At 53.9% G+C, this 19,825-nt stretch overlaps 1 protein-coding gene and 1 long non-coding RNA gene across 3 annotated transcripts in view; one reads left to right on the top strand and one right to left on the bottom strand.

Moving 5' to 3' along the window:
• LOC147580962 (uncharacterized) overlaps positions 1-9,146 on the top strand; it is a 24,992-nt gene extending 15,846 nt beyond the window's left edge. Inside the window, exons 3-5 of one of the 2 annotated variants that reach the window (XR_015251250.1) lie at positions 629-4,782; positions 5,079-5,280; positions 6,850-9,146. This is a non-coding gene — a long non-coding RNA (uncharacterized LOC147580962). Of the gene's footprint in view, positions 1-628; positions 4,783-5,078; positions 6,474-6,849 lie in introns of those variants that run through there. The other variant, XR_015251249.1, reaches the window with a different exon arrangement.
• Positions 2,376-19,825, bottom strand: CAPN11 (calpain 11). Its single transcript, XM_025925261.2, has 22 exons — positions 19,764-19,825; positions 13,548-13,801; positions 13,099-13,168; positions 11,168-11,286; positions 10,228-10,361; positions 9,875-10,043; positions 8,559-8,642; positions 8,368-8,453; positions 8,054-8,128; positions 7,737-7,897; positions 7,426-7,595; positions 5,600-5,611; positions 5,052-5,263; positions 4,723-4,762; positions 4,556-4,624; positions 4,416-4,473; positions 4,214-4,278; positions 3,872-3,940; positions 3,349-3,427; positions 3,136-3,252; positions 2,607-2,665; positions 2,376-2,516 (listed from the first exon to the last, which is right to left on the bottom strand). Exons 1-22 carry the CDS (start codon positions 19,792-19,794, stop codon positions 2,490-2,492), a joined length of 2,160 nt encoding a protein of 719 aa, XP_025781046.2. The 5' UTR covers positions 19,795-19,825; the 3' UTR covers positions 2,376-2,489.

Here is a 19,825-nt window from a genome sequence, read left to right as displayed (position 1 = left end):
TGATTTCAGCTTGGGTTATGATCCCAGGGTCGTGGGATCGAGCCCCAAGCTGGGCTCCACGCTCAGCATGGAACCTGCTTAAGATTCTGTCAGTCAATCCCTCTCTCTCTCTCTCTCTTTCTCTCTCCCTCTGCCCTTCTCCTCTGCTTGTGCACTCTTTCCCTTTCTTAAAAAAAAAAAAAAAAAAAGAAAGAAAAGAGAAAAAAAAGAAATTGCTAAAAAGAAAAGAAAACCCCCAGGCCCCACATGGATCATGGAGTCACTTATGTCAAGGCCCCATATCAGGAAACCAAGACTTCACACCTAACCTAACTGTAGTTTTAACCCTCCCAGGGATGTGACCCTCAACCAGTCAACCTTGGATTACCTGCAGCACTAGAACATTTACGGATAGACTCCTTCTGTTCCCCCTTAGGGAGGTGACCTTACCTAAAACAATACACTCGTTGCTAATAATTTCCTTCCGCTACCCCACCCCCTGCCCTTACAAACCCGTTTCTACAGCTGGACAGAGCTTTTTTTCTGTTCGCTAAGTGGGATGCTGCCCGATTCATGCATTGTTCAGTCAAGCCAATTTGATCTTTTCCGTTACTCAGATAAATTTTTATTTCACATCCCTAACCCACAGGTGAGAAAAAGGGGACTTCCAGAGAAGTAAAGTAACTTGCCCCGAAGCCACGCAGACAGAAGTTGGCGGCATCTCGCGCCAGGGCAAGGAACAACAGGTGGGGTCAGCATCTTGCCGGGCTTCCCAGAACCCAGTGGGACTGCCCAGGGCCTCTCAAAAGCTCAAAGGACCTGCTAGTTTTGGGGCTTCCCCGAACGATCCCTGCCCTGCCCCCCAGGAACCTTAGAGAGCAGCTCTGTGGAAAAAAGGAGGCAGAAAGTGGTGTGGAGGAACTACTGGTCTTTAAGAGGTTCTTCAAGAGAGTGTGACTTTCTCTTAGACAAGACTTGCAGAGGGTAGGAGGAGGAAGAGGGAGGTGGCTGGCGGAAATGATTCCTGGGAAGAGCGGGGGCGGCAGAGGAGGGAGAGGGCAGCTTACTTAGTTCAGTCTTTGAGGCCACAAAGGAGACAGGCGGCAGGGGAGATTGGAAATCCAGCCCCCCACTAAGCATAAGAGGGGTGGGTGGGTGTCATGCAAATGGAAGGAAGCCACCACGGACCACTGCTGTAGGAGGGAACTCGAAATCAGCCACCAGCCGGGAAGACAGGACAAAAGGGCACACAGACACAAGAAGGATCTAGACGCATGTAAGGTGGACAGGTCCCTAAGCTAAAGGGATTTGGAAGCTGCCTCTGTCCAAGAGGTTAAAGAGCTCACATGCACAGGCCCGGGTGTCCAGCCCAGAGAGGCCAGAGGGGAAGCCAGGGGAAGATCTGGAAGGATGGGCGATGTGCAGCTGAGGGGCTGCTGCAGATGGTCTGGACTTCTCGCTGCAGCAAGAGGCTGGAGACTGGGGGAGAGGGCACCTGGGGCAGAGACTCCAAGGTCAAGAACAGGTCAAGGGTCCCTTGATCCTTCCTGTGAGGGCAGTGGCTCGGCAGTAGCAAGTGTCTAACGACACAAATGATTTGGATCAGAGCACGTTTCACGCAGGAAGGAGCTCATCTGTTGCCACAATCTTCAGCCCTCCCTGCCTCGCACCCAGGAGGGTCACTTCATTTCTATGACCGGCTGGCTCACGTGGGTGCCAGATTTTTGGCCTTTGAGACACCTGCAATGCCACCTTTGGAGACCCCAGGTTGGGGGAGGGGACGAGAGAGGAGGCTGGCGTCCCAAGGGCCCCTAACTTTGCCCAATGCCCTCTCCTCAGATGCTGCTCCTTGGTACCACGTCTGTACGGGTCCTCGGGGAGGGACTGTTGTGCCTTTAGCGTCTCTGGTACTGCCCATAAATGTCAACAGCGCCCTCTAGTTTTTGTAACAGTCACACATGCCTCCCTGGAAGTAAGGGTGAGATCACTCTAACTGAGAGCTCCTGGAGCCCCTCTTTGGTGCCGGGGAAGTGACTTCCACCCCTGCCAGAATTTTCTCGGCATAGAAGCACGGAGACACAGAAGCCAGTGGCAATGGCTGTTTATTATAACAATGCCCCCAAGTGAGGGAGAGAAGGGAGGGCCCAAGCCTGGAGAGGTAGGCAGCGGGTATGTGTGAGCAGGAAAGTGTGGAGAGCCTCCACAGCCACTGGGGAAGTGGCACTTAATCTTCAGTAGAATATACTCAGAGAGGGAGAGAGACTGGGGGAAATCCAGCCACCAGAAGCTGGCTGGGGAAAAAGAGAAACACTTTGGGCTCGGGGGGGGGGGGGGGGGGGTGGGGTGGGCAATGGACGGCCTGGTGCTGGAGTAAGGGGCCCAGGTGCCACTACCTGGAGCCCGTTCCATTGGCAGGGAATGCAGAGCCGAGATCAGTAAGGAGTGCCCTGCCCCTGAGCCCGGAGCCCCGCAGTGGTGGTGGTGGTGGGAGCCGGGCTCTTGGGGCTCCCCTATCCCCACATGGTTGTCTGCAGCCACTGTGGGGAGGAGAGAAGCAGATCCAAGGACGGCAGGGAGGGTGGGGCAGGATGGCTGGGGGAGCAGAGGGCAGGGGGAGCCATGAGTACCTGGTTCAGATTCAAGCGAATATAGCCAGTGTTCTTGGGGTCCATGGATAGAAAGTATGCTGTTTGGGAGAGGAGGCAAGGGAAGGGGTTTGAGAGCCGAGTCTGGGGTCTGCAAGACCCAATCCCAAAGAAGCAGGAGGTCAGAAAGGGCATCGGAAGCTGTCCCTTGCTGCCTCCAGGCTAACCCTCAGCCCAGGAAGGAATTAATGATAAGAACTCCAAGCCTCGCCAAGAGCCACACACAGAGCGTCGCCATGCGTGAAACTCATATGTTCTGTGGCTCCGTCCTATGAGGGCAATACTGTTACTGCCCACATTTTATAGATGAGAACAGAGGACGGAGGCACAGAGAGAGAAAGCGACTTGCCCAAGGCACACAGCCAACAAGTGGTGGGGCTGGGATTTGAACCCAGATCGTCTGTGCCCTAAAGAGGGGGATGGTTTGGGAGCAGGGCTCCTCATGTGGGCGTGTGGGAGGCGGCCAGTGGTCCCCGACCCACGGTGGGGAGTGGGCAGATGACTGACTCACTGAACATGGCCTTGAGCCTCAGGAAGCAGCTGATGAAGCTGTCAAAATCCACGATCATGTTATCGTTTGCATACCTGGCCACCAGCACCTGCATCACCTTGTTATTCAGCTTGATGCCTGGGAGAGAGAGGAGTGCGGAGGGGGAGTCCAGCCTCCTGGCCACCGCGTCCTCCCTCGCTGCCCCCAGACCCTCTCCCCTGACCCCCTGCTAACCTGCTTTCTCAATTGCCAAGCGCATCTCATAGGAGTTCAAGCTGCCTGAGTTGTCCTCGTCACACTCTCGGAAGATGTCCTGAAGGGATAGACAGAGGGGGTGTGCATAGCACGGTGGTGGAAATAATGAAATACTTCAGTATAGTTAACCTACAAGGACTACCCAAGACCCCAGCGCTGCCTACCCTGGCCCCCGCCCTGAGCGCCCAATATTCCTGTCATCTAGTGACTGTAGGGGGCCTCTGGCAAGGGGAGGGGGCTAAGACCGGAGTCAGGGGTCTGAAAGACCCACTCCCAACTGGGCCCTCTGCACCAGTCCTTTAAACTGGTGATGCCTGGACTATACTGGTTGTTAATCTGACTAGCTAATGCACCAACACTCCAACAGATCCTGTCCTGTGTGTGTGTGTGTGTGTGTGTCTAGTCAGGGGCTCCAGGTTCTAGCATCGTCCTTACTAATCCCCATCACTCTTGAGGACCTCCCTTTCTCCCCGCCATAAACTGCCCCTTCAGTGTTTTTTACCGTCCATTTCTTGATTTTTTTCCACAGGATCTGGAACTCCAGAAGCCCTAGCTTGCCAGAGCCATCTTTCTGGGGAGGGGGTGGTAGTCAAGGATGCCAGAAGAAGGAGTGAAGAGGGCATCTTGGGGCCAGGGAAGCAGAGAGGCTCGCCGAGTGGGAGACATGAGACCCGGGGATCTTGTGTGGTCACTATGGTAACAGCCAGAAAAGCTGGCATCTTTTGCTACCTCAGAGCCTGTTCCCCAGCAGGAAGGAGGGCATGACTGGCCAGAGCGATGGTCACCTGGGGGCCAGGCATGGGGGTAGGGGTGAGGGGCGGGAGAGCACTGGACAAAAAGATACATCCATGAGGTTGACCATACAGCGGCACACATCCAGGCCGAAGCCCTGGGTCCTGAAGTTTCTGACTGTGAGGGAGGGAAGGGGCAGGAAGAGAGAAGGAGTGAGTGGGGCATCGCAGGGGATGCAGGGAGCGGCCCAGGGGGGGTGCAAGCTGCAGGAGAAGGGTTGTGAGTGGCAGGGTAGGGGGGGGTGGAAGACTCACATTTGGTGACCACCTTGTTGAGCAGCTTCTGTAGCTCATACATGCCTATCTCCTTGTCCTAGGAAGGGCGACCATAAATACCAGCTCTGGCACGTTCCCCCCATCCACCTGCTTTGGGTGCCCAGTCCTCGGCCTCGCACCTCTCCTCCTGCCACTATCCCAAACAAATGTATGAAGTCCTGGTCTACGTCATTCTCACAGAACTTCTCCTGGAGGGAAAGGAGTGGGAAAGGGACCCAGTCAAGAAAGTTCCTTCACATTCCTCAGATGCTTCCTCTGGTCCCTGGACCCCACAGCCTCCCCTCACCTCCTGGAGTAGCTCAGCACAGTTGGCTTCATCCAGTTCCCTGCGCAAAAGTGAAGGAAGGTTCATGGTTATGCGGGATCAGGGAGACAGGGAATTTAGTGGGGTGCTTGTGGGGAGATCATGTCGTGTATCTGAAGCAGCGTGGAACAGGTTCCATGGGATCTGGGTTCTGATTCTGGCTTGCTACTGAGACTCCCCTTCCGTGTGCCTCAGTTTCCCTGACTTAAACTAGGGACAGAGTTGGGGAGGACCAGATGACGGCCCCCTGAGCTTGACATCTTACAGCTCTTGGGCAGGTGGTCTTGGAGCGGTGAGGTAGGGCTCCTTACCAGGACTCGCTGTGCTTTTCTGTGAAGACCCGTAGCAGGAAGTCGGCATCTCTGTGTGGCTCAAAGGTGGAGGGAATGATGACATATTCCCCCGGAGGCAGCCGGAGATGACTGCTCACCTCCCGCGAGTTAGTGAAGATCTCTGAGAAGCCATGGTCCTGATACTTTATGAAGAAGTCCTTCTTCAAGCGAGTATCCTGGATGTTCTGAAACTATATGTGCCTTGGAGGTGGGTACAGGGCTGGCATGTGAGTATAGGCAGAGAGAGGGACCCCAAAAGTGAAGCTTACTTGGGCAAGTCTCCGGGGGAGGCATTACCACAAACTGACCCGTCCTGGATACCACCCAGCTGGCAGGTAACCAAAGTATCTCCTGCCCGACTCCCTACTCTTTGATCTCCTGCCCTGACTCCCATCCGGGGCCCCAACGCAGTAGAATCCTAACCCAGTAGCCCTGAGACCCCTTGGCTGAATTCTACCCCTTGCCCATCCACATGCAGCCAGAGGTGGGGCAGTGCCTGCCCAGAATCAAGCCCATGTCTTCTGTACCTCCTTTGGGACCTAGGAAGAGAAGAGAGAGGAAGGCCAAACTCCCAGGATGGTGAAAGGGCTCAGGCCTATAGAAGTCAGGCAGTGTGTGTGTGTGTGTGTGTGTGTGTGTGTGCACGCGTGCACATGTGTGTGTGTTGGGGGTGTTACAGCGGGACACTGGTGGTGGTGGGGGGCATAGGTTCTGACAGCCAAAAGTCCTAACGTTAACATTAATAATCCCTCAGTTTTGGACAACAAAGCATAGTTTACACAAAGTTTTGCCAGGGGGAGGTTTTTATCCCTGCAGGTCAAGGATAGGAAACCGAATCCCAAGAGGTGAGGTAACGTGCCCAATTTCACACTGCTAAAAAGTGAAAGAGCTAGGATGAAAGTCGAGGAGAGCGTTTTCCAGAACACGAGCGTTTTCCATGGAACACTTGTATCCTGCAGTAGTTAACAGGTGATTATTGAAACTGGCCATTGAACACAAATATGTGTGTAAAAAGATGAGTTAAACCAAGATAAGTAGGTTGTAAGGGATCCTGGGTAGCTCAGTCAGTTGAATGCCCGGCTCCTGATTTCGGCTGAGGTCACGATCTCACGGTTCGTGAGTTCGAGCCCCACATTGGGCTCTGCGCTGGCAGCACGGGGCTTGCTTGGGATTCTCTATCCCCTGTCTCTCTCTTTCTCTCTCTCTGTCCCTCCCCTGCTGTCTCTCTCTCTGTCTCAAAAATAAATAAAATAAACAAAAAAGATTAAGTGGGTTGTTGCCCCGTAGGGATGACAAAAACCCATAGCTGATGCCCTGTAGAGCCCCAGGTGGGAGGTAGAGTATATACCTTTCCTGAAGGACCACAGCTAACCTTGGAAATATATATATATTTTAAGTGTCTTGAGTGTTTCTTTATTCTTTAGACAGAGAGAGAGAGAGAGAGAGAGAGAGAGAGAGTGTGAACGGGGAAGGGGCAGAGAGAGAAGGAGACACAGAATCTGAAGCAGGCCCCAGGCTCTGAGCCGTCAGCACAGAGCCCGATGCAGGGCTCAAACTCATGAACTACAAGATCATGACCTGAGCTCAATTCAGACGCTTAACCGACCGAGCCACCAGGCACCCCTAACCTTGGAAATATCTTCAGGCATGTCTGGTGTCTGTTAACCTGGTGGGCTCCCAGCCTAGGAGGAGGGCAAGGCTTGTGTCTCTCTTTTTTTTTTTTTTAAGATGAAGTATCTTATAATTTTTAAAATGTTTTTATTTATTTTTGAGACAGAGAGAGACAGAGCATAAGCAGGAGAGGGACACACAGAATCCAAGGAGGCTCCAGGCTCTGAGCTGTCAGCACAGAGCCCAATGCGGGGCTCGAACTCGTGAACTGTGAGATCATGACCTGAGCCGAAGTCAGATGCCCAACCGACTGAGCCACCCGGGCGCCCCTTGTGTCTCTTTTTGTTCACTATTGGACCAGTGGAGATTGGACTGGTGGCTGGGTAACTATTCGAACAAATTGTCATTTATAGGATTTCGCAAAGCACAATTTCAGAAATGTGGTCAGGGATATCTCTTGGCTGCTGGAGTCAACGCTCTGGGTGGTGTGTCTGGGCGGGTGTGTGTGGGGGGGGACACCTGGGGACAATGTGAAGTCTCAGAACATCTGGGAATCAGGACATAATCTGCTTCTGAGCCTTGGGTGTGTGAGCTTGGGCAAGTAACCTCACCTCCCTGGCGCTCTGTCTCCTTCCTCTTCTTGGAAGGCGTTACTATTCATTAAGGCCTCTGGCAGGGTCTTGAAGGGGGTGAGGCCAGGAGAGGGAGCAAGAGTGGCTGGGGGAGGTGGTGGAGCACCCACCGAGTAGATGACAAATCCAATGGTCTGCAGCTGGGCTCCGAGGGACCGTGCCCGTCGCCAGTTCTTCTGCATCAGGGCCACCAGGCAGGTGCAGACAACTTCGTCGTCCTCTGGGTCGTCATCCCCCTCCGGGAGAGAGATCCTGAACTGGGGGTTGGTCCAGAATGTGTCTGTGGAAGAAGCAGGTCAGCATGGCTCTGCCCTTCCCAGGGTGGACCGGCTTCCCGGCCACACACCTGCCTCCTCGGCGGGGCCTCGTGGGATCTGCCGGTCCCCTGACCCCTTCGCGGACCCCGAATCCCCTCACCCACCGGGGTGGTTCCTGCAGCCCCCCGCAGTGCTGCCCCGCCGCCAGCTGCCCTCGCAGAAGGTGGTGTGCCAACAGCCCCTGTCGTCCCAGGAGAGCGTGTCAGGCGTCAGGTTGCAGATCTCCAGGAGTGTGAAGTTGTCCAGGAAGTCTTGGTAGGACATCCTGTGGTGGAGGGCGCAACGGCTAGAGCCTGTGGCACCGTCACACCCGGAGGCTCCCCCTCAGAGCCTCCCCATCAAAGGCAAGGGTGGGAGGGCGGCAGAGGAGATGAAGGGACGGGCGTGGGGGCAGAAGGAAGCCCACCCAAGCTGCACTGACCAGAACTCCCCATCCTCCCTCTTCTGAAGCAGCTGTTTCTGGGTTTCTGGGGCCACTTTGTCCCACTCGCTGGCACTGGATCAGAGACAGGAGGTGGAAGGAGAAAGGCAGGGCTCAGAAGGTATTTTGTTCCTCCCCAAGGGATTCCCTCCCCGCTGAACTCCGGCCGCTGGGGGTCCTGAGTTAGAGGGAAAGACACTAGTGGGGAGGGGCTGGTCCTGGGACACCAGCGGGTCCATCTGTGACACTGCCTGGCTCGTGGGCCGGCCGTGCGCTCTGCCTCTCACCTGACAGTGCTGCTCAGGGGCACCTACTTGTCACTCCAGGCTCCATTCCACTCGATCCGGCCCCAGGGATTCCGGACCCGAATCAGGGTTTCCGTCCTGCCTCTGTAGAAGACCTGGCAGAAAGGATGTGGTGACAGGGGTGTGGCTGAAGGTCCGGGGCAGGAGGGACTGTCCTCCTTGTTCTGTGTCTCCAGGTAGGGTGCCCTTGGCAGACTCACATCATGGAGGCCGGTCACGGAGTAGGCGTGCCCTTTCACTAGCATCCTCTGGGTCATGGCCTCCAACTCACTGTCGCTGGTGACCTACAGAACAGAGAGGAAAGAAAGGAATTCAGGATCCGGTCCGATGCACCAGGGCACCCGAAGAGATGTGAGCACTCTTGGGGTCCAGGGGTTTTTTTTTTAAGTTTATTTATTTTGAGAGAGAGAGAGAGAGACAGAGAGAGAGTCAGGCAGAGGGAAGGAGAGAGAGAATCCCAAGCAGACTCCGTGCTGTCAGTGCAAAGCCGGACTCAAAACTCCATCCCATGAACCGTGAGATCACGACCTGAGCCAAAATCCAGAGACAGACGCTTAACCGACTGAGCCACCTAGGTGCCCCCTGGATGGCGCAGTCGGTTAAGCGTCCAACTTCGGCTCAGGTCACGATCTCGCGGTTCCTGAGTGCGAGCCCCGCGTCGGGCTCTGTGCTGACAGCTCAGAGCCTGGAGCCTGCTTCCGATTCTGTGTCTCTCTCTCTCTGCCCCTCCCTTGCTTGCACTCTGTTTCTGTCTCTCAAATATAAATAAACATTTAAAAAATCTGTCATTTCAAGCCTGCCATGTGAATGGATTCGTACAGTATGGAACTCTCTTGGTTTTCCCCACGCAGCATAATTCCCTTGGGATTCACCCAAGTAGTTGCATGTATTGGTAGTTCATTTCCTCTTATTGCCAAGTTATATCCCATGGCCTCTGGGCACCGCAGTTTAACTATTCACTCCGTGAAGGACGTCTAGACTGTTCCCAGTTTCTGGCTACTATGAACAAAGCCGCTATGAACATTTGTGTGCCGGCTTTCATGTGCTTGTAAGTCTTCGTTTCTCGGGGTTACATGCCCAGAGTGCAAAGGCAGGGTCGTACGGTTCCACCCCGGGCTCGTTTATTTCTTTGAATAAATATTTGCTGGGTGTCTGTTGCATATGCCAGGCAGCATCCTAAGTCCCAGGATCCGGCAGTGAATGAGACAGGTGACTGCCCCCATGGAATACGAAACTGTCGGGAGAAGATAGGCTGGGAACAACTATATTGATAAGTTAAGACCATTTCAGATCACAATACATGCTGGGGAGAGAATAAAAACAAAGTAGAAAGCAAAGGGAGGTAGAAGCAGCTGATTTAGAGTGGGAGGTAGGGAAGAGAGGCCTGAGGAAGGGGCATTTGAACTGAAATGTGAATGAGAAGGGGCTAGTCGCGCAGCTACCTGGGGGAAAGAACCATCTGGGTGAAAGCAACCGCAGGTACAAAGGCCCTGAGGCAGGACCCAGTATGGCTTACTTCGATGCAGCAGCCCATGAGGGAGGATCGCTCTATGGCCTTCCTAAGAATCCTCAGCAGGTTCCGAGGGGGCTTCTGGAGTTGGAGGCTATAGGTCACGCCCCCTGTGAAGTCTTCAAAGCCCTCTACTGTGTTGCCCCCCGACAGAGCTTCATAGGACCCATTCAGCCTGTGGGCACAGAGAGGGCACTTTTATGCTCTGGGTTAGAGATGCCAGCTTGGACACGAGTGGGTGTGGTGAGGGCAGGAAGGGATGCCCTGACCTCCATCTGCCTTTTCCCCTGAGTCAGCTGCCCCCATAGCTGCCAGTTGTCGGGCAGGCTTGGAGGCAAGCCCAGGCTTGGGGCACTCACTTGGCATATGCCTTCTCCAGCAGGGCACTCCAGAACTCAGCGCGCTCAGCGGAGTGCACGAACACCAGCTTGCCATTCTTTGTGGGCAGCCGGTCATCCACCACCACGTCCATCCATTGTCCAAACTGCCAAATCTGTGGGCAGCAAGGTGGACCTCAGTGGGGCTTAAGACACGTGTGTGCCCCCGGCCATCCTACAAGCACATGCGTGCGTGTAGGCACACACCCTCACACCCACCCCACCCCCGCTGCCGTATATGAGAACTGTGTTACACGAGCACCTCCTGGTGGCCAGGATCAGTGACACGCCAGTGTCAGAGAGCCCACTCCCCAGAAGGGCTGAAAAGTGAGTGAAAAGCTATGAAAAGCCTGAAGGTCACCCCAAACCTCATCTCCAGTTTCTGCCTTGGGCCCCAGAGGGACCCCACCCACATTTTGACCTTGGCTGGGCTTTAGGATTTTAAATTTGGAATTAAAAAAATTCTTTGATTCTCAGAAATATTTTGCGACACGGGCAATGTGTCTGCATGTCGCTAAGTTTAAAGAGCAGATTACCAAAACTATGTGACAGCGACTCCCAATGTCATACACACGCACACACATTCACACACACGCGTGTTTCTACCAACAGGAAGAGACAGAGAGGGAGAGGGAGAGAAGCAGGAGAAGGAGGGCCACCAACAACAGATCATTATTATTTTCTTTGAGGGCTTTAAAAAATTAGCTTACGTGATTTCTTTAGTGACCAGATATTTCTCTGATAATTAGACAAAAATCCACCCTAATGTCATTTTTCACAAAGAAAAAATGTAACTTCAAAGCAAATATAATTCCTCTTCTTCCTCCCTACCCGCTTTGTCTCTGTCTCTGCCACACATACACACACACACACACACACACACACACCACAAAACAACTCTGGCTTTCAAATCATCCTTCACCTGAAAATGGAAAATGCCTGCATAGTTTTTCTTGAAGCTCTGCCCCTTGGGTACCACACGGTACAGCAGTTTGGGGCAGGTGGTGAGGGAGCCAATGGCAGCCAGCAGCCAGCAGTCCCCTGGAAAGACAGGAAGGGGGTTGCCTCTCCTGTACTCCCAGGAACTGACTCCGTGGCCCCCTCCCTTAGCCTTGTCACTAAGAAGTGTTCAGGAAGGAATCTAGTAGGGAGAAACAGGGCTGAAAGAACAGGCTCTGGCAGGGGGGCGGGGGAGGTGAGCCTCTTTACCTTCTGTATTACAGAAGAGATTCACAAATTAGAGCTGGATGCTTTTGTTTTCAGATTTGGGGAGGAGGTATTTGGCTTTCGTCTTGCTTCTCACTCTGGGATATACTTTCTTTGGGAAAGAGCCAGTTTTCTACCCCCTCCCCCCCCGCCCCCGAACAAATCCAGTCACCTTTCCCCATGCCCTGCACCCTTCTACGCCATGATTACATTAGTGTAGCAATCAAGACATCTCTCCCTGATATCAGCCACGTAACACCAGACACCCAAGGGGCTTAGTCTGTAGCCCAGCTAGGTCCCCAGGGCTAGGCATTGATGGGGCACAGGGGCAGTAACTCTGGTTTGAGGTCACCCATCGAGTTCTCTCTCCTGGGTATCTCAGATGTCCTGGGGTGGCCGTGGGGCAGGGTGGTAGCCTGAGTGAGTGTCCTGGGCCAGGCTGAGGCTGAGGGGCTCTAGGAAAGCTACTGCGATTACCAATGGCTTCCTAGTTGCCTGGGGTACCCTTAGTGGGAGGCAGAGGGTGGGAAAAGGAGGGTTAAGGACACTCCAATCCTCCATTGCCAAAAGGACACCTAAATAGGGAGAAGCCAGGTCACTTCCTGTGGCCCAGTAAGCCACGGTGACAGACACGGGGCCTGAGGTCTCCTTGGTTTCTGCCCTGCCTACAACTTGCCCTTTTCTCTGCCACAAATACGACAGAACTCAGCCCCAGAGGAAGCCCATGCTGGTCTGATCCCTGAAAATGCGATGAGGGGTTTGGAGAAATCCTTCCTCAAGGAGGAAGATATCCCTTGGGGTTGTCATGGAAGCCCATGGGAGAGGGGGCTGAAGAGCCTAGTGCTCCTTTACTTAATACGTCAGACTAAGGAAGTTCTGGAACCGGCACTGGCTTACAAATATGTCCACAAGCTCTTTGACAGTCCTCTCAGGAGGTGGAGTCTAATTCCTTTCCCCTGAGTGTGGGCCAGATTTTGTGCTTGCTTCTAACAAATGGAATGTGGTGGAGGTGACCGCGTGTGTTCTCCTGAGACTAGGCGGGAAAAGGCATGATGGCTTCCTCTTTGTTCTCTCCCTCATATCATTCCGTCTGGGGAAATCCGTTACCATGTTGTGTGGACCCTCAAGCAGCCCAATGCAGAAGCCTACGTGGAAGGGAACTGAGGCCTCCTGGCCCGTGAGTGCGCCATCTTGGAAGTGGATCCTTCAGCTCCCGTGAAAGCTTCAGGTGAGCACAGCTCTGCCTGACATCTTGACTGCAGCCTCAGGAGAGACTCTGAGCCAGACCCACCCACCTATGCTTCTTCCAAATCACTAACCCACAAACACGGAGATGATAGATATTTGTCGTTGCCCGGGCAGTTTATTGTGTAGCAATGGGTCACTAGTATACCACCCAGCTTACTCCCAGACCCAGCTAGCAGCGGGAGGGGCTGGGATCAGACCCGGGGGGCGGGTAACAGGAAGAACATACTTGACAGTCTCATCCTCTCCACAGAAACAGAGGGGCAGGGAAGCAGGAGAGGTTGTCTGAATCTAGGAGTCCCAGCTTCCCATCCTCAAAAGACACTCTGGCACTCCCCCTACCTCAGCCTTCTTCCCCGATTCACCCCCTCCCCCCGACCGGCTTTTTTGCTCCTCACTCACCAAGTACACCCTGGCAGATGTCTGTTGGACTGATCCCATTCATAATGAAATGAGGATTGCTTGTGATTTCCTGCAGTAAAGGAATAAAGGTCTTAGAGGGTCCAGGACGTGCCCCGCCCCCCTCCCCGGAACCTCCATCTCGCCATTCCCGGGGCATGATGCCCACCTCCAAGTTCTAGGGGAAAACAGGGTGCAGGAGGGCACAAGACCAGTTTGACGTAGTTGTCGGATGTGATAGCAAAGGTCAGTGAGTGACTTTCCCAGGGGTTATCTGAGAGGTTTTGCTTAAGCATGTCCAGAACTGTCTCCAGCCCTGACGGAGGTGGAGACTAGTCCCAGGGCCAGGATTGGGGAGGTTGGGAGATTGGAAATTTCAAAGCGACTGGGACATTGTTACAAACAGCCCTCCACCCCGAAGATGAGTCCATGCCTTCCCTCCCAGTACCTACACTGGGCCTCTGCCAGGAGATGTTCTGCACGCTTTTGGAGTTGGGACCCAGATCCTTGAAGCCCAGGGACCTGGGTTCGGCAGGGAAAAAGGAGTCCTCGAACAGCTCCCCCTTCCTCAGACAGGTTGCTTGCAGGTCCTCAAAGCTCTGGTTATGGAAGTTCTGGGCGTTGTGGTGTTGGCCCATGCCCTTGGCTTTGAGTCGGCAGTGGGTGATGTGAGCCGCCATTCCCTGATTGGTGAAAACCGCCTCCGCTTAATAATGAAAAGACAAACAACCCAATTAAAAAATGGACAAGGGATCTGGATTTCTTTTTGAAGATATGACCAACACTCATATGAAAAATTGCTCAACACCACTGGTCGTCAATGACAAATGCAAATCAAGGCCACAGTGATACACCCCTTCGCACCAGCTAGGATGGCTATAATAAAGAAGACCGATAATAACAAGTGTCGGCAAAGATGTGGAGAAGTTGGAACCTTCATACTTTGCTGGTGGAAATTTGAAAGGGTGCTGCCACTTTGGAAAATGGCCTGGCTCTCCCTCTAACAGTTAAACATAGAGTTATTACCGTATGGCCCAGCAGTTCCACATCTAGGCCTATACCTGAGAGAAAGGAAGATATATGTCCGTACAAAAAGTTGGACACAAATGTTCATTGCATTATTCACAATAGCCAACAAGTGGGAGGAGACCCCAAATGTCCAGCAGCTGATCAATGGGCACAAAAAATGAGAAACAGACATCCAACGGAATATCATTCGTACAAGGATATCATTCGAAAAGAAATGAAGTTCTCATCCATGCTACGACGTGGATGTAGGAGAAAGAAGGCAGTCACAAAGGGACACCTATTGTATGATTGATTTATATAAAATGCCCCAAATAGGCCAATCTACATAGAGATAGAGAGTAGTAGAAGGATGTGGTCTGAGTCAAACAGAGCCCAGTTGGTGCCAGGGCAGGGGAGGAATGCATAGTGAGGAAAAGAACGGGCAGCTACAGGGAAGGGCAGGAGGGTTCTGGGGTGTCTAGAGGTGAGACCCAGATTGAGCACACAGAGGGCTGAGTTGCACAGAGGCAAGAGCAGGGGGTCTTAGCTATTCGTCCTCCCTTGTTGACAGACAAGGAGAAGAGTTACAATTGCAGAGCTAACAGTGCCGAGTGCCTGCTCTGTGCCAGGCACACCAGCCCTGAGAAAGATCCATGCAGTACCCTCAATTACTGGAAGAGGAAGCAGGGACCTGGAGGTCAAGGAATTTGCCCAAGGTCACGGGGTGAGGGCTGGGCATGGGTCTAAGTCTGACTGCAGATCCCAAACGAGGCCCGTGATCTTTTCCTTTTTTTTTTTTTTAGTAAAAAATCTTTTTTTAACGTTTATATATTTTTGAGAGAGAGAGAGAGACAGAGCCCAAGTAGGAGAGGGGCAGAGAGAGACAGAGGCACAGAATCCAAAGCAGGCTCCAAGCTCTGAGCTGAGCTTGAATCCATGAGCTGTGAGATCATGACCTGAACCAAAGTCAGATGCTTAACTGACTAAGCCACCCAGGCGCCCTGACCCATGACCATGACCTTTTCCTGATGCTACCTCCTAGAGAGAGGCGCCTCTCCTCAGAGGGAAGTCCTGTGGAATTAGCACCATCTTCCCATCTTCACCAACTAAGGGGATCACGGGCCACTTGTGGCTAAATTTATCTGAGGCCTCTTTACTCTTCAAGCTACCCCAACCAAGCCAACCCATTCCCCTGTCCCACATCAGTGTCTCCTTGGGACTTCTCTAGGTCCGGTAACGCTCCTGTTGTCTCCCCCTGGAGCCTGACAAACCCAAACCAGGCTGCCACCTAGAGGCCCAGAGCCTTCCTGCACAGGCAGCCCCTGTTTCTCAGCTGTACCAGATCGTTCTTGCCTCTGTGCCTCTGCCCGGGGTCATTCCTGATCCCACGCACACACCTGGTCCACTGGAGACAGTCCTGCTCAGTCTTCCAGTCCCTGCTCAATGCCATCTCCTTGGGGAAGCCCTCCCCTAACGTGCCCAGGCAGAGTGTGGGGCCGCCGTCACGTCTAACACTTTCCTTTGTTGTGACACCCGTCACTGCCTGCCTGCTGAGTTGACTTGTCTGTGAGCTCTCAAGGGTGGACATGGGGGCTCCTCTGTCCACTATTAGGTTCCATCTGTCTCTTGGGGCGCCTGCATGGCTCAGGCAGGTAAGCATCCGACTCTTGACATCGTCTCAGGTCAAGAGGGTTCGAGCCCCATGCTGGGCTCTATGCTGGAGCCTACTTGGGATTCTTTCTCTCCCTCTCTCTCTGCCTCTCTGCCCGCCCCCCTGCACTCACTCTCTCTCCTCTCTCAAACTAAGTGAATAAACTTAAAAAATAAAATACAATGAACTCCATCTGTCTCATAGAGCACCTGGCCCCAGCAGGGGCTCAGAAATGCTTTCAGTGGATGAATGAATGAATGAATGAATGAATGCCTTGCATTGCACTGTAGTGATTTTTCATCTATGTTTGCAAATCTCTGTTTTCTCTCTCCTGCCCTGACCCCCAGCTGCCTGTCCCTCTTTGGTCCCTGATATACTATACACTTTATTTATTATTTGTCTCCCTCACTAGAATGAAAGCTTAGGAGAGCAGGGGTTTTTGTCGTTTGTTTGCTGCTGCATTGGCACATAGTAGGTGCTCGATAGATGTTTTGAATGATGTTCCCCAGTGCTCCTAGGAGGGAGGAGCATCTTAGTTTCTCTCTGTGAAGGGATAGATGGTCATGTGGCTCGTCCCTGGGACCCTCCACTCCATTAGGGAGAATCCCCCCAAAGAACTGACCCCAGAGCAGGTGCCTGGTAAATGGAGGGACCTGCAGACTCCCACCCACCACTGCCACAGGCCATGCCTGGGCTGGGGACAAAAAAGAGCTCACCCCAGCCTAGGGAAGACAGAGCATTGGTGCAGGCGATGAGCAAAGTCCTTGACCACAGCATAAAGGCTTCTCTGGGGTCCCCCTTTGGGGTCCCTGGGGCCTGGAGTTTCCTGGCCCCCACTGAGAAAAGTCCATTGGCTCTAAGGATTAGAATGAGTTTGCTGAATAGAGACTTGGGACCCTGTCTTTTGCCTCTTCCACAGAGCCTATGGTTTGTGACGAGAAGATACTAGGATTCTCCCCCAGGTGTAAAAGTAACTAGCACCAGGGCGCCTGGGTGGCTCAGTTGGCTGAGCGTCCGACTCTTGATATCGGCTTGGGTCTTGATCTCGGGGTCGTGAGTTCAAGCCCCGCACTGGGCCCCAGAGCCTGCTTAAAAACAAAAAAAGTAACTAGCACTTACAGAGCAGTTATAAAAATAATAGTTAACAGTGTTTGAGGACTCAGTGTGTACCTGGCATGGTTCTAAATGCTTTACCTGCATTACTTCAAGGAATCCTCACAACGCTGTTGGCTGGGTTTATTATTATTATGTCTCCCTGCTACAGGGGGGAGAACCAAGGCCCAGAGAGGTTGAACTTCCTCAAGGCTGGATACCTGGTGGGCAGCAGAGTCAGTGAGGGTCACACTTAGGCAGGCTGGTCCATGCTCCTACCCATCACTCGCGGCTTAGGCTTCCTCCACTTTCCTACAGCCTCTAGGCGGTCTTTGCGAAGTCACCTCCCTTTAGGCAGCTGATTCCTCTTTTGCAGCCCTGGGCTGCCCCATACCAGAGTGGATAGCTGTGTGACCTCGGGCACGCTGCTTTATGTCTCTGAGCCTTGGTTTTCTCATCTCTCTAAAGAGGCCGTCACATCCTACCTTGTAGGGTGTTTCAGGATTAAATGGTGCAACAGACATGAAAAAGGCTGGCGTTCACGAGGCGCTCAGAAATTGTGGGTTGCCTTCTCGCTGACCCGGCTGGGTAGCTAGTATTTATGGAGTTCCTCCTGGGATCATATAGCACCCCTCCTCCCTCCCAGGACTCAGTGATCATAAAGATGCAGGAACACTTGTACTCTACATGTTGGGATCTTCTGTGAGCCTGTCTGTCTCTGCTGCTCCGTTTGCGCTCCTTGAAGCAAACTGTAGCTCGTCTCAGCCACATCTTTGGAGCATGTATTCTGTGCCGGGCACCGAGGAGTCAGAAGCGAACCCACCCCTGCATGGAGCTCTGAGAGGACCCTTCTCCGACTATCCTCCTTCAGGTTCAGCTTCATGGGCCACAGAGGCAGGGAGAAGGTGCCAGGGAGAGAGGCCACCAGGTTGGGTGGGATAATTGGGAGGTTCTTGGGGAGAGTGACTGCCCCCTTTTCCCTCCTCTAAGTTCACTCCACTCCCCTAAGGTAGGGGTGTGTTGGGGACGCAGGGGAAGAAGTGGCTAATTTCTTTGCTCAAAGAGCAGGGGAAAGACTTAGAGGGAGGCCTGTGGTGGGGGGACAAATCTTGGGGGGTGAAGAAGGGGTCCAGATGAAGAGGGTCCAAAGAGGCAGGCGGCAGAACATCCCTGAGGGGGACCCTCAAGGGGACCCGCCCCTTCCCTGGGGGAGGCCCTGGTCCGCAGAAGTACAGGAATGGTACGAGCCCATCAGCGCCTACCTGGGGAGTACAGCATGCTGGTGGCTAGCGTGATGCTTGACAGTTGAAGGTTCTAGGTGGGGAGGGGGAGGGGGAGGGGAGGGGAACCCCACCCCCACCCAGAACTCTTCCAATTGCAGTGGGAGTCCCAGGGCAGTGGCATCCCTGAGGACTGGTTTTGTCTCACCACCTGGCCCTTACCCAGTGTCGTCAGCAGGGCAGGAACGACTAGGCCCATCTGAGCTACATCTAACTTAAAGCCTGCCTGGAGGCCTTAGGGCAGTGGTCCTCAACCTGCGAGATAGTGCCCCAGGGACCACTTAGCAATGTCTAGAGACATTTTTGGCTGTCATAACTGGGGACCAGGTGGGTGCTACTGGCATCCAGAGGGGAGAGGCCGGCGATGCTGCTAAGCGTCCTGTAGTGCTCAGGGTGAGAGACTGGGGGTGAGCGAATGGCCTGAGGTCATTCAGACAGTGAGGTGAACCGCTCTGTGCCCTTCCACTACGAGGTCGCCTTAGGTCGACTCTGACTTGGCTGCCCCCTGGCAGTGAATGTACTGGGCTCCCCTGCGGGTCTAGAAGGACCACAGGAGGTGCTGGTGTCCAAGAACACTGGAGAACCCCAGGGGGCAGGCCAAGGCTGTGATCATGCCCTCCGATCATCACCCAGCCTGAGAAGTCACTTCCCACCATTCTGTCGCCGGCTTCACTTCCTGTGTACCAAGTCTCCTGGGTCTGAGCGTGTTACTCAGCTGGCTGGTGGGGAGACTTACGCAGACACACACTCCACCACAGTCGTCACCAAAAACGTCTCCAGAGCGGGTGACAGACTCGAGCCCTGACGGGTGGGCTAGGGGCGTGGGCAAGCTGAGACACAGACAGACGGATAAGCCTGGCGGTGGGAAAGACAGGCAGATGGCCAGAGCAACGCAGTAAAACAAGGCATGAAGGGATAGGAAGCTCTCTGGCCCAGGGGTGTCTAGACTTCTCAGGGCACTTTGGAAGAGTGAGGACTGGGTTTGGTCTTCTCCTAGGGCTAGCCCTACGCCTCCAGGGGTCAGGCAGATGGTGAGGGCCGGGGAAGCCAGGATCTAGGGTGCCCTGTATAGCAGAAGCCAGCTACCCTCCTAGGCTGGGTGAGGTGCAGCGCTGAGCCCTTCTGCCAGCTGGGATTGGCTGCCTTCCACCCTGCAGAACAGCCTAGCTCTGCCCAGCACCCCTCTCCCCAGTGCTGTCTCCCTCAGGCCCTGAGGTCAGGTCCCCAGGCCTGCCTACGGAGTCCTGCTCCTGTAGCCTTCTCACGGTCTGGTCTTTCTGGATCAAGAGGCCAGGTTTTCTGGGATGGGGAGGGGTTCTCTCTGTTCCCTGAGGTTTATTTTTCTAATGGCCTCTGGGGCTTCCCTCATACAAGCCTTTCTCACAGATAGCTGTGACAGTGGGGTGTCTGGTCCCTCTCGGCTCCTCGACTCCAACCTTTCAGTGGAGACAAGAAGAAGGGGTCCTGTGGGTCTGGCCATCAGTGGACCATCTGGGGAAGAGGCTCATCTGCTCCTAGGGAGCCTCCAGTCTGATGGGAGAGTCACCCTCGAGGGGACATGGCCTCTTCCCTGGTGGGGGGCGGGGAGGCCCTGGTCTGTACAGGTACAGGAATGGTACAAGCCCATCAGCGCCTACCTGGGGAGTATGGCATGCTGGTGGCTATCATGGTGCTTGACAGTTGAAGGTTCTGGGTGGGG

Source organism: Puma concolor, chromosome B2, assembly GCF_028749965.1.
Source record: "Puma concolor isolate L17-30 chromosome B2, mPumCon1.1.hap2, whole genome shotgun sequence".
Lineage (NCBI taxonomy): Eukaryota > Metazoa > Chordata > Mammalia > Carnivora > Felidae > Puma > Puma concolor.
Note: the sequence above shows the minus strand (reverse complement) of the source record. Positions and strands in the feature narration are given on the sequence as shown.